General features: G+C 35.7%; 3 protein-coding genes across 3 annotated transcripts; 1 reads left to right on the top strand and 2 right to left on the bottom strand.

Annotated features, from left to right (window-relative positions):
- Window positions 1-440: 440 nt before the first annotated feature.
- LOC18054329 lies at window positions 441-1449 on the bottom strand. Its single transcript, XM_024178468.1, has 2 exons — window positions 1043-1449; window positions 441-930 (listed from the first exon to the last, which is right to left on the bottom strand). The coding sequence occupies exons 1-2, from the start codon at window positions 1385-1387 to the stop codon at window positions 493-495; spliced, it is 783 nt and encodes a 260-aa protein (XP_024034236.1). The 5' UTR covers window positions 1388-1449; the 3' UTR covers window positions 441-492.
- A 3423-nt stretch (window positions 1450-4872) lies between these two features.
- LOC18054328 (ubiquitin carboxyl-terminal hydrolase 14) lies at window positions 4873-14982 on the top strand. The gene is made up of 20 exons (XM_006451954.2): window positions 4873-5211; window positions 5610-5784; window positions 6849-6961; window positions 7080-7416; window positions 8732-8826; window positions 9420-9553; window positions 9635-9691; window positions 9820-9897; window positions 10162-10216; window positions 10309-10347; window positions 10822-10902; window positions 11331-11529; window positions 11608-11665; window positions 11752-11874; window positions 12155-12243; window positions 12343-12432; window positions 13158-13328; window positions 13451-13569; window positions 13681-13813; window positions 14408-14982. The coding sequence occupies exons 1-20, from the start codon at window positions 5107-5109 to the stop codon at window positions 14584-14586; spliced, it is 2430 nt and encodes an 809-aa protein (XP_006452017.1). The 5' UTR covers window positions 4873-5106; the 3' UTR covers window positions 14587-14982.
- Window positions 14983-15662: 680 nt separating this feature from the next.
- Window positions 15663-18483, bottom strand: LOC112095848. Its single transcript, XM_024178367.1, has 6 exons — window positions 18250-18483; window positions 17384-17470; window positions 17187-17291; window positions 16898-17087; window positions 16653-16801; window positions 15663-16540 (listed from the first exon to the last, which is right to left on the bottom strand). Exons 1-6 carry the CDS (start codon window positions 18382-18384, stop codon window positions 15764-15766), a joined length of 1443 nt encoding a protein of 480 aa, XP_024034135.1. The 5' UTR covers window positions 18385-18483; the 3' UTR covers window positions 15663-15763.
- Window positions 18484-19660: the final 1177 nt, after the last annotated feature.

The raw sequence follows: 19660 nt of genomic DNA, 5'->3' as shown, positions 1-19660 counted from the left end.
CTCAAATGTGAAGCTGTAAGCAAAAGTCCAATCTAAGACAATGAATTTGGAAAATTTTCAAACTTGGGTTGTGACCAAATTTTGGAATTTTCAGAATCTTATTGAATCATTTATCCTTCTAGCCATTCAAATAATGACATGCATGATCGTCCCACCAAAACAGTCGAAGTTCTGAAAACAACATGTGCCAGTGTTTGTTAACCAGCAGCATCATTTTGCTTCTTTGAATATTCAAATAATTTTCGTGCCACCACCAAAATGTTTGTACAATTTTCATTTCCTCAATATCATATATATACACACGTACTTAAAAGATTGCAAAAAGATAAAGTCAAAACAGGAACCCTAAATCCTTTTTAATTTACTTACATATAAGTATAACATATAAAGCTATACATATCATGAACCAAAAATCTGAAAAAAAGTACCAAACTGGCAAATTAAAACAAAATGTCGAAATGGGTGTATATAGACCGCGAGATTGGTCCCTTTCTACCAGTCCTCCCATGACGATTTGGAATCGACAGGCATATTTTCCGATGATTGGTTACCGGTGTTCCAACGTGCCCCCAAGAAAAGCCACGTGGAAGTACAGAATATGGCGCAGAGCTTGCCCCAGACGATCAATATCAATAGGCTAATTAAAATCAAACAGAAGCCAACGTAAGAATCGTAACACCCTCTCCCATGCTGATTAAGATGATGATGATGTTGAGCTTCAGCAACAACAACGTCCCGTTGTTGTTTTTGTTTACACTTCAATCGAAGGGATTTGTTCGTAGGATCAGACGAGGAAGTACACGCCGAAGCAGATGAAGTAATGCTTCCATCTTGATCAAATTCTTTGAGCATCGACGATTCCTCATTTGATGATCCACTGCTTGTTTGGCACGTCTTCTGTTTAATTTTCCTCTTTCTGATTCTCTTCGCCTGCAATGATTACAAATTTAATTTAACCCTGATTATTGTTATTGATTCAGAGCAAGATAAATAAACAAAAGGGAAATTAACTAATTATTATTATTATATATTATATACGTACCAAAGAAGTTTCGAATAAAACTGCCTTCAAAATACCCAAAAGCCTCGGACGAGCACTACTGCTGCCCCCTTTATTTTTCTTTTTCTTTTTCATCTTCTTAATGATTTTAAGACCGTTTTGTTCCTTGTCACTAATATTTTTATCATCATCATGTCCACATAAAGAAGCCGCCGCCGCCGCGACAGCCGCCACAGGCAACACTCTAGGCAGCACAACTACTTGTTTATTCTCCCCCATAGGTTTGACGTACGCGAGCACCGGCTCAGTTGACCCGCTCGTACAGCCGCTGACCGGCCGGACCGAACCAACGTCGTTCGTGTTGATTAGGTCAACCGCCTGTGGCATACAGCACGGCAAGAACCTTCTGCTGCTACCGTTAGAATTATTGTTCTTTGTCAACTTTTTGGGGGTCTTTGTTTTTGTTTTTCGGTTCATTTTAATGAAAATCTAAGTGGGGTTTTAGTAAAAATGAAATTAAACAATCTTTTTTTTTTTCAGTGGTGGGAGAGGATTTGCTATTTAGGGGAGTGTTTGTGGGGAGAGAAAATTAAGGATGATTCAGAGAAAACGAGGGAATTTTTTTTTTCTTTTTTTTTTGAAGTATGATGATGCTTTTGTTGTTCGTGGGGGGGGAAGTTCATGGGGCGACTATCCCGCTTCTTCTCAGGATACGACGTTAGATAATTAGAACTACAAAAAATTTTCACAAGCTGAAATGTGATTAAAATAATTATTATTAGTTAAAAAGTATTTAATGGGAGGGCAAATTTTGAAATTAGAGTATGTTGACTTGAGAGCGTCGGCAGACTAAAGACTTTGACTCCAACAAATAAGAATGGACTTAGAAAAATGGGAACAAGAAAATAAGAAAGTTCACTTCATCTTTTTCAATTTTATTATTCAGTCTAAACAGTAATTTAATTTCATTCTCAACGTGAGAAGGATTTGAAAAGTATACATTACTTATATAATCCTCGTTTGATAGCATAAAAATTACAAGTTGGTTTGCATCTAAATCTAGAATAGCATCAATTACCAACTTAAATATTATAAATTATTGTAATTATACGTTCACATCAATGCAAAAACAATGTTATATTCCCTACCATATAGTTGACTTTAGGAATTATGAAATCATAAATAATGAGATTAATAAACGGTTCACGTTGCACCATCACTTCCATTGATGATATCAATAAAATTAAAATGTCTAAAAAAAACCTTATATATGCTTAAAATTCATGTAATTTATATTCAACTAATTAAGATCGTCACACTCAATATGATCACAAAATCATGATTTAGTTGTAGTCAGATCATTATAATTGATTTGAAAAGTTCATAGAAGAGAAATTTTGGTTACACTATGATGGCTGACCAAAAATGTCTATAAAGAAAAATTTATTGGTTTCGACTGTAAAGACTCTCTACACTAGGAATTGTCCAAGGAATTTGTGGTTAGCTATTGGTAATTGATGAAGATGCTCAGACCATGATCATTAACAAAGAATAGTAATTGTATAAGGAAATGAAAGGATTCTCGGTCAATCCATAGATATTAAAATTATTACAATATAAATTTTTGACAAAAATCTTGAACCATGATTTTTAATATCTATCATAAATTTTTTTAAAATTAATGACTTTAGATTTGTATCAAAATTTTAAGTTAGAATAGCCTAACTCTTAATTATTAGATGAATTCTTGGTTTGACTAGTTTAACCACAAGCCGTTGGACTCACCTCAAAGAACAAGTTTTATGCACCCGTTGGGAAGCATTTTTTGAGCGAGTAGAATTATTGGCACCCTTTTATTAATATCATAAATCCCTTATTATATTATAATGACATTTGAGGACATATACGATTAAATTTAACCTTTGTCTCTCTCCCTTCAATAATTTTACTTGCACATAATGAATTTTTTTATGCCTTTGCAATATCTTTAAATACAACCTTCTTTTTTTTAAAAAAAAAAATCTCTAGAGTTAAATATTCCTCTAGACTATATATTTGGGAAACATGGTTATTTATTTTTCCCAGAAGAATATACTTTAGGTGAAACTATTTTCTAAAGATTGTGGTATACTTTACATTTAATCACCTGACAAATGAAAAGATAAAAGGAAGAAAGCTTTACTTTTCAATTCAAAAATAAAAAGTCTTGTAAAAAACATGGAAACTAACATAGATAAAAAAATTTCACATTGCATCAATTTTTAAAGGATTTTCAAACTAATTACTACACCTAAATTTTATAGGTATAATGAAATTTGGTTACACCTGTAAAATATTCATTATCTTATAAAGCCTAAGGTCTTTTTTCTTTTAGATTTTTTTTTAATTAGAAAGAGAGACGCAAAAGTGAATGCCTATGGGGTTGCTTCGGTAACTGGATAATTAGCATATATCGAGTTTACAGAAAAATTTTAAAAGTGAGAAAGTTATTAGAAATTAAAATATTTATAAATAAAAGGGAGTTTTTCTAGAACAAAAGAGTATTTTTGGTACTAAATAAATTGACAATGGGGGTTTTGAGTAGGGATGGCAAAACCCCGGGTCGGGTCCGAGTATTGCAATGACCGGACCCTGCCCGGATGCAATTGGTCCGGGTCTGGGCCGGGTTGTAATCCGGGTACCCGAATTTTATATTTTTTAATATTATATGTGTATATATTTTTTATTTTTTGGTAATTTTATAAGTTTTAAATTTATTTCAATAAAATTTGACATGAAAATATAAACTTTAAGTGTTTAAAACTTTATATATGTATAATAAATGAGTCAAATAAATATAAATATTTAAAATAATATATATATATTTAATATTTTTTTAATAAAATTTAGGTTCCAGGTTTATCAAGTGATGCCCAAGACCGACCCGACTTCATATCCGAGCCGAATAATACTCAGTCTACAATACTCGGGTACGGTCCAGGTCCGGACCAAACGAATATTTTTACCACCTCTAATTTTGAGAGAAATTATTTATCCGGACCGAACGAATATTTTTGCCACCTCTAATTTTGAGAGAAATTTTGGGGGGGGGGGGGGGGGGGGCGGGCGCTGATACTCCAACACTTTCGTAGCAAGGACTACAGATTAGCAGTTGTGTGCTCGGTAAGTCCAATAATTCGAAATCATGGGTTTGCTGAGCTCTCTTGGGCTGAACTCTAACGCCATCTGGAAAGAACTATTTGGGCCTACCAAATATTTCTTAGCAAACCCTATTTGGTGCACGGTATGGAGTAGCAAATTTAGGGGGCTCAATAGAAACTCCCTCTGCAGGCATTGTTGCTCAATGGATGGGCCAGTCAAATTAACCCAGATCCATAAATTGAGCCCATTCTCACACACTACAGTCTGTGGATACAAGTGAATATTTTGTTCAACCTCGTGCCCATATTATTATTATTATTATTATTATTTTTGTTATTATTCTTTAAAATGGAAAAAATCTAAAATAATAAATAACGAGGTAATTAATATACAAGTGCTGTTTAATTAAAATTAAAATTAAAATTTAAAATTAGAATTATAATAACCATACCATTATTCAAAAGAGTAATGATACAGTCATAAATTTTTGTACAAATTTATTTTGTATAAATTAATGTGACATGATAAGATTGATTGAATTAAATATCACTAGACTCATATAATTTATTTTTATTAATTTATATTTTTATTTAATTAATAAATTAATATTATATAAAATTATATAAAATAAATTTATACAAAAATTTATGACTGTATGATCATTTATGATTCGTTTCAAAAGCCCACACCACATTTGGAAAACTTTGCTTTTACAAATTATATATCCGTACGAACTATTCTTTTTTCACTACTCGACTATTTTTCTTTCATCTTTCGGCGCTTAACTTATCATCGGCTTTGCAGTTTACTTTAAAAACTTACAACCCCAAGAGCAAGGCAACCAAAAATATTCTCTCTTTTCACTCTCTTTCGAAATTTCAATTCTTTTGCCCAAACAAAATTTATAAATTGTTGTAGATTTTGTAGCAGCAGCAGCAGCTAACTATTGAAAGAAGAGAACAACAATGAACCCTATGGACTTGCTCCGATCTAATCTCTCTCGGGTTCGGATCCCCGAACCGACTAATCGTATCTTCAAACAAGAATGCTGCGTCTCCTTCGACACTCCGGTATTCCTTTCTCTCTCCCTCTTTTGATTTTCTATTTGTTTGTCGAGAAAAAAAATTAGAAAGGGGAAAAACATACTGTTGAAAGAAGTTAGTGGTTAGTATTATTGTTCTGTTCTGGCTTTTGGTTTGTTTGACTGATGAGGAAAAGTGCGGAAAGTAATGAACTTGCTAAAATTTAAGAGAATTTTCTTTTGCATTGCTATTCGGAGGTGGAGTGATGCAAGCTTTGCTTGTCTTGAGAAGAGCATTAGATTTATATTATTATTGCTCTTGAAAAAAGTTGTTGGTGTTGTTATTATAATCAGAGGTTACCTCGTTTTACTTGGAATTGATCGGCAAATGATTGTGCTCTTTCGTTTGTGCTTTATGATGGTTATGGTTCTCGTTATGGATTTCAGAGATCTGAAGGTGGGTTGTTTGTCGACCTGAATTCATTTCTTGCTTATGGGAAGGACCATGTTGGTTGGAACTTTGAGAAGACTGGGAACCCTGTTTATTTACATATTAAGCAAACGAGAAAGCTGGTGGCTCCTGAAGATAGGCCTTCGAAGAAACCAACTCTCTTGGCTATAGGTGGCTTATTCCTTCATTTTGACAAGGCTATTAAGTGTTTGAAATTATATCTTTTCTTGGTTGTGAATAGATTCATGTCTGTCTCTCTCTTTCTTGTTTGTATGTCTCTATACCACTTTTTGGTTGGTTTTTTGATGCTATGAATGTAGTCGGAAGTTCTTAATGGAAAAATATCAATTTCTGGTAGAAACACTTAAGTTTGGACAGAAGCTTAAAGGTCTATGGTGAGCTAAGGGTTACAAATACAATTTTTTGTAAAAATTCAAACCAACTTGCATTGTTATATATTTTTCTGAATGTGCAAAAGTGCACGTAAAAGGACAATTATGACTACTTCAAAGATTAGAGGTAGAGACTAACTATTTGTACTAGGTAGTATAGGAGTATTTTTGGTCGGTGGATGTCCAAGTTCCCTGAATTTGTTTCATTTTGAATTTTAGGAATACTATATAGAAGTGAAATTAGAAGTTCATGTTCTTCTACAAGAATATCTGAATTCCTTGTGATAAAGTACCTTATAAACAAGGGAAGCTGGTGCCATTCTGAGTACACTTGGTTATTATCTACTTCGTAGTTAATGCTTACTTTCTTTATGTTTTTGACACAGAGATGCTTTTCTTGAACAGAGGTGTGTGCGATAACTTCAAGAACTTAAGGGATTTTTAATTAGAAATCTGAAATATCTGATTCTCTATTAACCAAATGTCAACTAAATGATAAAACATGTCATAGGATAACTTGCCTGATGAGCAGGTCAAATATTGTAGCTTTATTTCCTGAAGAACCTTTCATTGGTGAAAAGAAAAGTCCTGTACAATATTGTTCCCATTAAAATTAAGTTTCAGACTGTAATTAAACCTCATATTGGAGGCTTGAACTCTTGAGGGTTTCAGAGACTCTAAATATGCAAAAATTACAGTTTGGTCCTTTCTGCTTTGCTATGTCAAACAAACATCTATTATTGTAAAAGAAATCTAATGTTTATCTCATTGATTTAGTTTTTCCATTATTTATTTTGTTGTTCTTGTATGTGATTTATGCATAATATCCGTGGTTTCTTGCAGGTGTTGAGGGGGGATTTGACAACAATGAAGCCGAATATGATGAGACTCACAGTATAGTCATATTGCCTGAATATGTTACTCTTTCATACCCTTCTGTGGAGTTGCCAGAGAAGGTAATTGATCTTTTTTGGGTTTTTTATTTTTTATGTGCATTATTTTACGTTTGATGTTGAATCCTTTCTTGCATCTGAAGTAGAGATCTTAGAATATATTTCTTGTTAAAAAATGCAGGTAAGATTGGCAGTTGATGCGATTTTAATGGCTGAGGGTGCCGAGCGAAAAGAGCAAGTTGCTGCCTGGACAGCTGATAAGAAGCAAACCAGTGCATATGCAATGAATTTGCAGCAGATAGACAATGGTGTTATCATCCCGCCGTCTGGTTGGAAATGTGCTAAGTGTGACAAAAGGGATAACCTCTGGCTGAATCTTACTGATGGAATGATACTGTGTGGAAGGAGAAATTGGGATGGAACTGGTGGCAATAACCATGCTGTTGAACACTACAAGGAGACAGGCTACCCTCTTGCTGTAAAGCTTGGGACAATTACTTCTGACCTGGAAGGAGCAGGTAATACTTCATTGCATAGTGAAACATTCTTCTATCTGCAGTTTTGTGCTTTTTCTTGCCTCCATGCATTCTCTGCGATGACATGCTCAATACATTAGTCAAAGCTATTTAGGGTGCATTTGGGATTGAGGTTGGGCAGCTGTAGCTTTTAAGCTACGGTACTAAAGTGTTTGGTAAACACTAACTGCTGTAGCTTGGAAGTTATATTAATATGATTTTCCACTTGTATAATAGAAAATCTATTATATCTTTAATAATTTTGTTAAAATTATTAATTAAAATTTGTATTTACTACATATTATTAATTTTTGTTTTGTAGTCACAACTTTTTTTCCACAGCAGCTGTAGCTTAAAAGCTACAGCACCTCAATCCCAAACGCACTCTTATTGCTTCAGTTTTAGAAATTTTGTTGAACCTTCGAATCAGCATGAAGAATATCAGTTATAACTCCTGTGGGACTATGAATTGTCTGGTTATATTGCTCCATTTAAACAGTTAGTAAATGCTGTATACTGTACGCTTTGTCCTGATATGAAGGCTGAACAAATTGTAGAATAAAAGGATGTTTGTATTAAGGTTTGCTTTTTAACTGGCTGCAAGGGGAAATTGTTTAATACTACTTAGTTGAAAGAGCCATGCTTTATCTCAAAAGATCTGGTTCATCTTCCAATTTGCCTAGTGGGCATTTAAAGTGTTAATTCTCATGTTAGGTTGTAGATACCAGAATTTTGATATCTGACCACCAGATTGGTTAGGAAGAATTTATTGTGGTGTTTAATTAGTAATCAGTACCAAGAGATGGGCTGTTGCAGATAATTTTTCATCTACATAGCATTTATTGTGTTGAAAGTACCAATCGCAAGATTTGTTAGGAAGAACTTTTTGTGGTGTTTAAGTAGCAATCAGAGGCAAGAAATGAGCTATTGCAGATAATTTTTCATCTACTTAGAATTTATTGTGTTGAAAGTAAAAATTAAATGCTATGTAGTTGAAATGGTATCTGCAATAGCTCATTTTTTTCTCTCTGACTGTTAGTTAAACACAACAATAAGTTCTTCCTGATCAATCTTGTGGTCAGAGATCGAAATTTTTATATATATCTATATGCACCAGGTTCATTTCCAATGCATATTTTTGAATTGGTAACTGCCATTTGATGCTGGAAATTGCTTTGGCAATTTGTAAAATCCGAAGCTAATGACTTGCTAATAGTTTAGTGCTCCTTCTGCAATTAGTTTTGGTTTGAGGTTTTTTGAGGATATGTTCTGAGATGTGGTAAAAACTTATCATGGGTATCTTATCGTGGCAGCTCAGATGTTTTCTCCTATCCAGAGGATGATAGTGTTGTGGATCCACTTTTAGCTCAGCATCTGGCTTTTTTTGGCATTGACTTTTCATCATTACAGAAGGTTAGTTGTTATTGTCAGACTACATTTGAAGTCTATTATTTGTTTAAACATGGTATAATTATTGGAATTCGATGTTTGCTACATAAGCTACTTGTTCATTGATGTATTTATGCTGTATCTGGCTTTAGGTCTGTCGTTGTCAGCCTCATGAAGGTACTAAAGAGTTCTGATATTTTGTTTATAACGAAAAGAATATTTTCAATTTGTTTTGAAAAATTAAAATACATGTTTATACCAGTTAAATTTGAATTTTTTTAGTTTTTATTTCTTTCAAATGTCTGTATTGATATGTTGGCATGCTAAATTCTTGGCTATCCATAGTAATTCGTTGATATTGAGTTAGTGTTGGTTTGGCCATTTATTTTTACTCTGGTGGATTTATTCGCTAATATAATTCCACTAGATTCTAGACCATATTTGCTCCAGAGTTAATCAAGTATTCAACTATTATTTTCTTACAATAATATTTTTTGTGTCTGTTTTAATGTCAATCTATGTTTCTTTTAAGACATTTGAATTTTTGACCCTTAGATTATATTAGTACATAGATGCTCAGATATGTTTTGAAATTGATCTCTCTTTCTTATTGGCAGACGGAAATGACAACCGCTGAAAGAGAACTTGACCAAAATACCAACTTTGACTGGAATCGCATTCAAGAAAGTGGACAGGATGTAGAACCACTTTTTGGACCCGGATATACAGGACTTGTAAATCTTGGAAACAGGTAATGCTGGTCCTTACTGGGTGCTGTTTGGGAACTGTACTAAATAAAACTTTCTTTCTAATAATTTTTCCCCCCTTGCAGCTGCTACTTGGCAGCAACTATGCAAGTTATGTTCTCAACACATGCCTTCTGCACACGGTGAGTTCACATTGCGCTAATTTGCATGTATTGAAGTCTCATGGATGACTATTATCAACTAAATCTCAGTTTGAAAATTGCTTAGTTGTGCTAATTTAGTGCTGTTTCTTTTGTGATTATGTCCTCAGTTACTACACGCAGGAGCCATTAAAAGCTGCTTTTGAGGCAGCACCTGCTGATCCGACTGTGGACCTAAATATGCAGTTGTATGTAATTTGCAACTCATTTTTGTTTCTATTTCTAATCTGTTATTCTGATGATTTTGGTGGAATTAATTTTTCTACTTGCAATGATATTTCACTTCTTGGTTCCTGGTGAGGAAGATTAATTGGTGACCCAAAATTCCATGTGAACCATTTATTTTTGTTTTTGAACATTTGGAACTAGAGTATCTCTTGTTTCATATTCCTGTGGTGAACTACCTGATTACAAGCGACTAAATATATCAATGCTTTCTTCTGGTGTGGCAGGACAAAGCTGGCACATGGTTTGCTGTCTGGAAAATACTCTGTTCCAGCACAGGAGGTACAGCAGCTGTTGTCATGTCAATTTATTTTTGTCATTATTTTTTTCTCTTCTGCCCTGCTGTTTTACCTTTTGTTTAATTTCTTCTCCAGAAAGATGCTGCTGCCAATGCTGCTACCACAACGGACACAGTAAGATTTCTGCTGAACCTTTTTTTCTTTCAAATGCTGAATTCTGTTCTTCGAGATTCTTAAGTTGCACCCACTGTTACTGAATGCTTGATAAATTGTTTCCGGACCTTGATGTTTTAAGTCAGTCCTTGACTTTAACACTAGATGTTGAAGGGGCTCTCATTTATGCAATTAAGCTAATTTGTAGTTGCTTCTTCTTTGTTACATATTCTCAAATGCATGCTTCTGTCTGCCATCTGCTTCATGTTATGCCATCATCTATTGCGTGGCTATTTACTATGCATTCCAAGGATTTCAATTACTTCTTGGAAAAGCTTTTTTGTCATCTACTTTTCTTACATCTGTTTTGATTTTTTAATTGCATTTTTTCGTGCACACATCCTGTTAGTTTATTTATGTACTTTTTTTTTTATGGTCGTTATTTTGACATTTTTGTTTTTCTTTTCATTGCTTTTGGTCCACCTGAATATTCAGAAACAGGAAGGAATACCTCCTCGTATGTTTAAAGCAGTAATTGCTGCCAGCCATCCCGAATTCTCTTCCATGAGACAGCAGGTATGATAATCACACATTTTTTGTTCCGTTTACCACAGTGGTGGGTTGAATATCTGCAACTTGTGTTCGTGGTTCTTCTTAGTCTTCACTTTTTTGCAGAAGTAATATAAAGTTTGAATATGTAAAACAGAATTTGGTTAATTTGTACTGTAGCAGAAATATGCTAACTATGACATATAGTAGAAAAATGATAATGATAATTCAATGAAATATGTTGTTGAACATTTTCTTAGCCCCTAGTATGGATGTAGTCATTATTGTAGAGGGAGGGTATTATATGCCAATGCTGTGATCATACAGTAGTCATGAGTATCAGCTAGGTGGTAGAACTTGAGCTATGGCTTTTGGTTTTCTGACATCTCTCATGGGCGGCATTACCCTTATGTTCAAGTGTCTCACATGGATGCTTGACATCTTTTTGCATGTAGGACGCTTTGGAATTCTTTCTCCATTTTGTTGACCAAGTTGAACGTGTTCATTCTGGAAAACCCGAAGTGGATCCCACAAAGAGTTTCAAGTTTGGCATTGAAGAACGTATCTCATGTCCGTCCGGCAAGGTTGCATATAATAGAAGGCTTGATTACATTCTTTCTTTGGGTATTCCTCTGGATGAAGCTACCAATAAAGGTACTTTGTATGGCCATCTTTTTTTGATACATTATTCTCTCAAATAAAATCTAATGATTCTATCATTTGAGAATTCAGAAGAACTGGCAGCATTCCAGAAATTGAAAATGGAAAGGATTTCAGAAGGGAAGGATGTGTAAGTTTAATGGTCCTATTCTTATGCTTCTTCTTCTTCTTTTTTGTCCTGTTAGAATTCTTGTTAAGCATGACTTGTTCTGGCAGAACTAATGAGGAGATTGTTCGCCCGAGGGTACCTCTAGAAGCATGCCTATCAACTTTTTCAGCTCCAGAGGAGCTTCCTGACTTTTACAGCACTGCCTTGAAAGCTAAGACAACAGCCACCAAGTAAGATTTGCAACCTGTCAAAGTTTTCTGTGACATTATTTCAGTCATGGTGATATTTGTAGTAGATATTAGATTGGAGTCAAATTTGTCATGGGCCCAGACAGGCATGATTGTAGATGCCAAATTTTATTGGAGTAGGAAGTCAAGGGACTAAATCCTCTCTTATCGATCTTGTAGAGATGAGTTGATTTTGTTTAATTTGTGTTTGTGCAATGTGTGGAGTATGGTAAAAGATAAGTTTGGAGGTTTGTAGGCTGATTAAAAAGCATTTTGTGTGCAGGTCTGCTGGTTTGACTTCATTCCCTGATTATTTGGTGTTGCACATGCGGAAATTTGTGATGGAGGCAGGCTGGGTTCCCAAGAAGCTTGGTACCTTTCTTGTGCTTCATTATTTTAATTGACATTGAAGATACTTATTAATTGGTACTGTATTTGATTATTCCTCTTGTTCATCACTATGTCTTTCAGATGTTTATATAGATGTTCCAGATATCATTGATATAAGTCACATGCGCAGCAAGGGCCTTCAGCCTGGGGAGGAGCTGTTACCAGAGGGAGGTATGTCATAGTTTCTAGATTTTCATTTGTTCTGTGTCTCTGTCTTCACTTTGTAACTTGAGTTTTGGCAATTAATGAGTTCTTTTTCTTCTGAACTGCTATGTTATGACCTGATTTGAGACGCTGTCAGTGTGATCCATTGCCTGTAATGCCACCCAATTCATGTCAGTTGAGATTACAATATAGCTGGCTTAATTAGAATTTAAGATGATTGAGAAATTCTTTGGCGTATGAGAATTCTCAAATCCTGTGATGTCGTTGGCTTTTTGGTGATTTGCTACTTTGCCTTTCTTGCTTCCATGATCTCCAACTTTAGACAATACTTTTACATTCATCTTCAGGGCTTGTGCGAGTGAATCGGTAGGTCAGTAAAATGGTATCTCTTCTAGATTTTGTGGTCAAAATTCAATGGTCTGAATTTTTAGCTTACCACCTCTCTTAGAACTTGGGGCAGCAATTTGTGTCTCTCTTTTTCTATCAGCCGGCAGATTTGTCTTTCTTCTCTTTTTGAGGTAGTGTTTTTGTGTCCTCTAGTGTTTTTGTGTCCCCTTCCTGTCTTAGTTTTTACTGTTTAGGAAGTGTTTTTATTCCCTATGTGAACTTAAATAATATTTATGTCTGAGGTTTCCTTACAGATTCCTATTTTGTTGATTAAAATGAACAAGAAAAGAATGAAAATAAATAAATAAAATCATTGATAATGTATCATCATGTATATTGCCCAGGGCCTGAGGATGAGGTGCAGTCAAATAAGCCTGTTGCCAACAAGGATATTGTTTCCCAGCTTGTGTCCATGGGGTTTAACCATCTTCATTGTGAGAAAGCGGCTGTGAATACCTCAAATGCTGGAGTAGAGGAGGCAATGAATTGGTTACTTTCTCATATGGATGATCCAGGTATTTTGATTCAAGCCTTTTCATTGCCTTGGTAAAGCGTCCTGTTTCTAGCATAACCTGGCCCTGAGAGTTGCTTAGATTTTGCTATGATAATTGATATTGATACAAGCTTCTTGTTTCAGATATAGATATGCCTCTTTCCCAAGAGACACAATGTGCAGCAATTGACCAATCAAAAGTTGAGACTTTGCTCTCATTTGGTTTCTCAGAAGAAGTTGCTAGGAATGCATTGAAGGCATCGGTAAAATATTTTTAGCTTCTCATTTCCTTTCATGAATGGGAAGTCTATTTGATGAAATAGTTTTCAGTGGTTGTGGAAAGTCTGTTTCTTATCCGTCTTAACTTTTTACAGGGTGGTGACATTGAAAAAGCAACAGATTGGATATTTAACAATCCTGATGCTTCTACTTCCTCGGATATGGATGCTGCTACTTCAAGCACAGCACAAACTCCAGCTGACGCTGGTCTTCCAGATGGAGGAGGGAGTAAGTTTCTTAAACATATTCTGGCTTATTTCATTCCTAACCTTTATATGCTTTCTGTATTGCATGCAAGTTTCGCAAACAATCACTGTGAAATTTTGGACTATGTACTAACAATTTTAGCTGTAGCTTTACTTTGTGTTAGATGCTTGCCTTACTGGAAAGTGTGTCTGTTACTTTTACTACATTAAGCATATTTAGTATATTTAGGTTAATTATTTGAATGAAAATGTATGCCTTTCGTGATTGTTTAATCACATTTATTTATTTTGTTTACTTCAGAGACTAGAGTGCTCTGAAGTCAGTTGTCATTGGGTTGCCTGTTATTTCATTATGATGATTTTAACCATCATTGATGGATTAACTGATTTGTCCTTGATTGAAGTGCGTTAACACTTTTAATTGATAATTGAAGTAGAAAGTTAATAATTGAAGTGCGTTGACACTTTAATTGATAGTGATTTTTTCTAAGTTATGGTCCCATTTAACCTATTTATATTACATTTGTTTGAAGAAATTGTAACAATTGTTACTCAATCATATTTCTGCTTACTCTTTATGATGACTGGTCGTTTTAACTTAAAAGCTGTCATGCAGAATACCGGCTTTTTGGAATAGTGAGCCATATTGGAACCTCTACACAATGTGGCCACTATGTTGCTCATATCTTAAAGGATGGTAGATGGGCTATTTTCAACGATAACAAGGTTGGAGCTTCTGTTGATCCACCTAAAGAGATGGGGTATTTGTATTTCTTTGAAAGGCTTAACAGCTAATTTTGCAAGGCAGAATGATGAAAGACGGGAAATATTTAACAGCAAAAAGAGATGGGGGTAATATGGTTCTTGGAATTCAGCAGCCAGCAATCTTGTGCTCTAAGCCTTGACATGGAGTTGCTTGCCCGTGCTTCAAGCATGAATTTTTTCGATGTGCTGCACAATTGTTGTTGACTGTTTGTGCAGCCAGGTGTGCTCGAGTAGTGTACCTATACCTGACCCCCTTTCTTTCTTGCGCATACTAAGTATTATATTATTTCCTTTTTCTTGAATCAAAAGTTGCCAACAATTACTTGTAGCTGAACGGTAATGTTCACATTTTTGTACTATTAAGAGGTTTCTCTGTTCAGACTGAGTTCTCTCTATAGATTTGCTGCTTTTAGTTTGTTTCTTTCATTATACATTTATACTCCCCCTCTCTCCTCTTCATTTCTCCTGATCATGCCCAGTATTGATAAAATTGATGTTATATTTGATTTTTCCTATTAAGTTCTAAAGCTGGCCTCGTGCATGTTTCAAGCATTCGACGAACGGAAACGAAGCCAATGGTGGGTTTCATAGAAAAAGTGAAAAACAGGCTTTACTTAGGCTAGTAAACTTGGGCAGGATTCTATTGGTTATGATGTGACTCTGCTATTGACCTCGATGGCCATGGTTGACAGACAAACCCGAGTCTGGATTTAACAAATTATACCAAGCATTATTCTGTAATTCAAGTATAAATAATATAGAGAGGATATCCCAGAGAACTTGCTCAAATTTGAGAACAAGCCGCAATTTGGGCACTGACTATTTTGCTGCCCTGTTCTTCTCATCCTAAAATAGTAAAACGACATAATATAGTGTTTAACTGGACAGTAGTCAAGTCATTAATATCTGAAATATGTATTCCATAGGAAAGAGATGCATGCAAAATTCAATCAATTTCGGATCAGAGCCGCAGAAGCCCCGAAAGCTGTACATATTCGTAAAAAGCTAGTCAGGTTTCAGGTGGAATCAATATCGAAAGCAATGCAGATTCAACCAATTTCAAGTCAAATCAAAAGTTAATTTCAATGTCAAATCGAAAGCCATCATTCAAAACTGTACGAGCCACGAAAGCAGTAACCAGAAAGAAGAATTTGAAACGACTGTAGTATCCGAAATAGAGTTAATTGTATCAGGTAATCAACTTTGTTTACTGCTCCTTATTCTTACTCCGGATGCTTCTCTTTCTGTGCCAGCAGCTGGAAATAGGAAACGAGAAGAATCTCCTCCTTTCAGTGCGAGCAGTTGGCGGTCGGAAAAGAGAGGAATCGATGGTCAGTCTCGTTTCATCAATATCGAGGTCCCACTTGAGTTCAAAGTCCATCGATGTCCTGGGATCAGCTTCTGGTTCACCCTGCATTGTCTGGATGCCCTGTCTGTCGGGGAAAGAGCTTGGGGTTTCGATGTCAGCTTCTGAGCCCTCCTCCATTGGCTGCTTGCCTGGTCTGCGCGAGAACGAGCCTGAGATTTCGGAGTCCGCCCCCAGCACGGTTTCATCTTCTGGTTCCTCCAGAGTCTCTGCGATCTCCTCCGTTGGCTGCTCGCCTGGTCTGAATGGGGACGAGCTTGACGCTCCTCCAGCATGAGATCTCGGTGCAACCTGATGTGACCAAGGAGACGAGCTTGAAGATTCTGCAGCATGAGATCTCTGTGCAAGCTGAGGTGGCCTAGGAAACGAGAATGAAGATTCTCCAGCATGAGATCGCTCTGCAGACTGAGATGGTTCAGAATCCTTAGCCGTTCGTGTTGCTATAACCCACCACCACTCTTTAAAGTCGTATAAACTCCACAACTGTTGAGCATCATCTAAATTCAACAACACATGAAAGCCTCCCACATCCGACAAAAACTCTTCATTTATTTCCTGAAACATCTTTTTCCTGCAGCACATATGATCCAGCATCGTACAGAAGCTATCTAGACTATCCTGAAACAATCACAGATTGCAAAGCTCATCAAACTACTCTGTTACTCCGCACAGCATTCTGACTTAGAATGCAAGTTCATATGTTACAATCAATAAAATCTAGTAGTTATACTTCATCGACATATGTACTATCTATAAGACTCTCTCTGCATCTCTTGGCATCAGGCCTTTCACCATTCTCATCTCGAAGCAGAAGTTTGCAGACGTGAACAAGAGCTGCCGCCGCAATCACTGAAGGCTTGCATGACGCAAAACTGAGGTCTGTCATAAAAATGAGGCAGTTGATCATATATTTAATTTACTCAGCAGAAAGATACAGAATTCAGGATGAAATTCGTGTTGTGTAAGCTTGCTAACCAGCTTGTGCTTCGATTATGATGCGATTGACATGTCTTCTCTTGATGCCTTTTGCGGAGCTTATATTTAGGAAGAATGGAACAAAGTTTACAGCCACTACGGCACGCGACCTCCATTCAAGTCCATTGAGAATCTGAAGTTCCATATTCAGTGCATGTTTTGAATAGTTCCGGGGCAGATTGTTTCCTGCCTGTTAACACATCAATAAACCAGACAAGTCAGAGAAAAGAGTTCAATATTTGAATTGAACCTGAAAATTTTATGCACCAATTAGTTTGTACTAATTCACCATGAAATCACTGAATGAGAAAGATTGGTCTCTCAGCTTCCAAGCAATGATTAGGCAACAATTGGCAGCAAGAACTAGATCATCTTCGACATTTCCTAGCACCTCCTGTTCAAAGAAACTCAACTTAATCAGCACAAATCACAGTCTCAAAATCTTACTAATAACTCATAAATTTCTGAGTTTCGATTCGGAAATACCGGGAGCGTATGTTTTGAAATGAACCGATCGAAGTAATTCAATGCAAGATAAGGTATGTATGCGTTACGTTTATTGGATTTTGAGTTCTGCATCCAACAAATGATACATCATCAGGTAAGTTCTATTCATTAAGAAGCACAAAAAAAATATTAACTCCCATTTTCTTTTCTCACTTCTCTAGTTCTCTTTCAACCTAACAAAAAATTCATTTCCACTTATTCATCAAAAGAACAGACTTTGTAATCAATTCGTTCACACTCTGTTCATGGTTCTTTAAAGGAAAATAAAACAGTAAAATAGAGGAAATAATACAACAAAACAGGGGAAACAATTAAGTTCTTTCATCAACTTCCTTCTTATTTCATTTTCTTAATAGCCAAACAAACTTAACTTGTTTCTTAATTTTCGCACCAAACAAACAAAACCGAGAAGATTAATAAATCAACTGAACAAAGAAGTACTTTCCAAGAAACACCATTTTCATTTCTTTCCCCTCGATTTTATTTTCTCAACATTTTTGCCTAGTTTTCTTTCTCAGCAACCAATCAAAAAAATTCATCTCAACTTGTTAATCAAAAGAATAGACTGAGTAACCAATTTGTTCGCAGCCATTTTATGATTCTTTTAAGAGACATAAAACAGGAAGCGATTAAGTTCTTTCATCAGCTTTCTTTTTTCTTTCATTTTCTTAATAGCCAAACAATCATCCATTTTTTTTATCTAAATTATTCATAACTTTCCCACCAACCAATCAGAACCCAGAAGACTAAGAAATCAACTGAACAAAAACCATTTTCATTTCTTATCTCTCAATCTTCTTGGGAAACAAACAGAAAGTAAAGACCAAGAACTGAGAAGCAATTACTTGGAGGATCACTTTTATAGCTCTTGGCCTCAAGAAGTTGGCCTCGTTGATATATGCATAGCCCGCAGCAGGCATAGACTTCTCTTCAACATCGAAATACTTCACAAAATCTGGGGCAACATTATGGAAATCCATTTTGAAAGAAGGGGAGAAAAAAAAAAAAAAAGATTCAGTGTTCTTGTTTGTTCGCAGAGAAAAGAGATTAAATGCAAACAAATGAAATGGATGAAAGATTCAGTTAATTCTGGGTTTATATAAGCTATTCCTCTCTCAAGAAACTGTTATGCTTTCTCTCTCTGGACAGTTAAGTTAGTTGTTTTCGGCGGGTCAATTTTTGAGCTCAGTTTGGACTTACTTCTCTCAGGCTACGTATTTCTACAGTTGTTCTGGTGTCTAATAGAAATTTGCCACATCAGTAATAGAATTATAAGTTCAGTTCGGATGCTAATCAAATCACAGATCCTACTTAGTGCGAATGATGGAATTGTTTGTATCACTTTCATGATCTAAAAATGTATGTCAAAATCTCGTCGGAAAAATTAGATTAAGCATAATGCTTTTGCCAAATTTTGTTTCGAAGATTTCCTCGGAAAATTCCTAGCTCTCAGTCTCAACCTTGTTCAGCTTTTGTACTTAAATTTCACAGTACAATGTTAATTTAAGATCCCATAATTCACAAACTACAACTTAAGATGCTTGGATAAGCTTATGGCGCTATTAAATGTACAAGAAGCAGTTTTTTTCTTCAACGGAAAAGAAAAATATGTTCAATCAACTTCAAAATGCAATCAATGTATCCATGGAAAGCTTTGAAGATTCTATCAACATTATTGTTGATGCTGAAATCTGCTCGCCTTTGCCTGACCAGATTTTTACACCAACGTTCACGTTATCGATAATGAAGATATTAATTCTTTCTTGCTTCGGCGACTGCTCCAGCCACTGACGTTGGAATTATTCCTCTTTTTCTCACTAAGCCTGCGGTCACAAAAATGGATCAGAGACGCCGGTGGTTTTGCCGGCGTAAACCCTCCGATGCCTAAGTTAGCACAAGGTCTACGGGAAAACGGTGCAATTAAGATCTAAATAATTGCTTAGAATTGGCTCACTCTCGGTATTGAAAAAGCATCTGGATACAATTTGGCAGAGTTTTCCCTTCTCTCAGTTTTTCTATCTCATTCTTCATCGATTTCTTCCTCTTTATAGCCGTCGTTCGTCCCACATTTCCGTTTACCCTTTATCCCTCCTTTTTTGGGCGGTGGTAGCCCCTCATGGGACTCTAACTGCTACATTGCGGGCAAACGTGGGATCTCGCGTCTCCTTCAACGGTTCTGGGAAAAGCGCAACTACCACGATTCTGTGGGATCGTGTTCCGCTTTTTTTGGGGGATGAGTATTGGCTCGGTGTATAC

Source organism: Citrus clementina, unplaced genomic scaffold (genome assembly GCF_000493195.1).
Source record: "Citrus clementina cultivar Clemenules unplaced genomic scaffold, Citrus_clementina_v1.0 scaffold_1, whole genome shotgun sequence".
Classification (NCBI taxonomy): Eukaryota; Viridiplantae; Streptophyta; class Magnoliopsida; order Sapindales; family Rutaceae; genus Citrus; species Citrus x clementina.
Note: the sequence above shows the minus strand (reverse complement) of the source record. Positions and strands in the feature narration are given on the sequence as shown.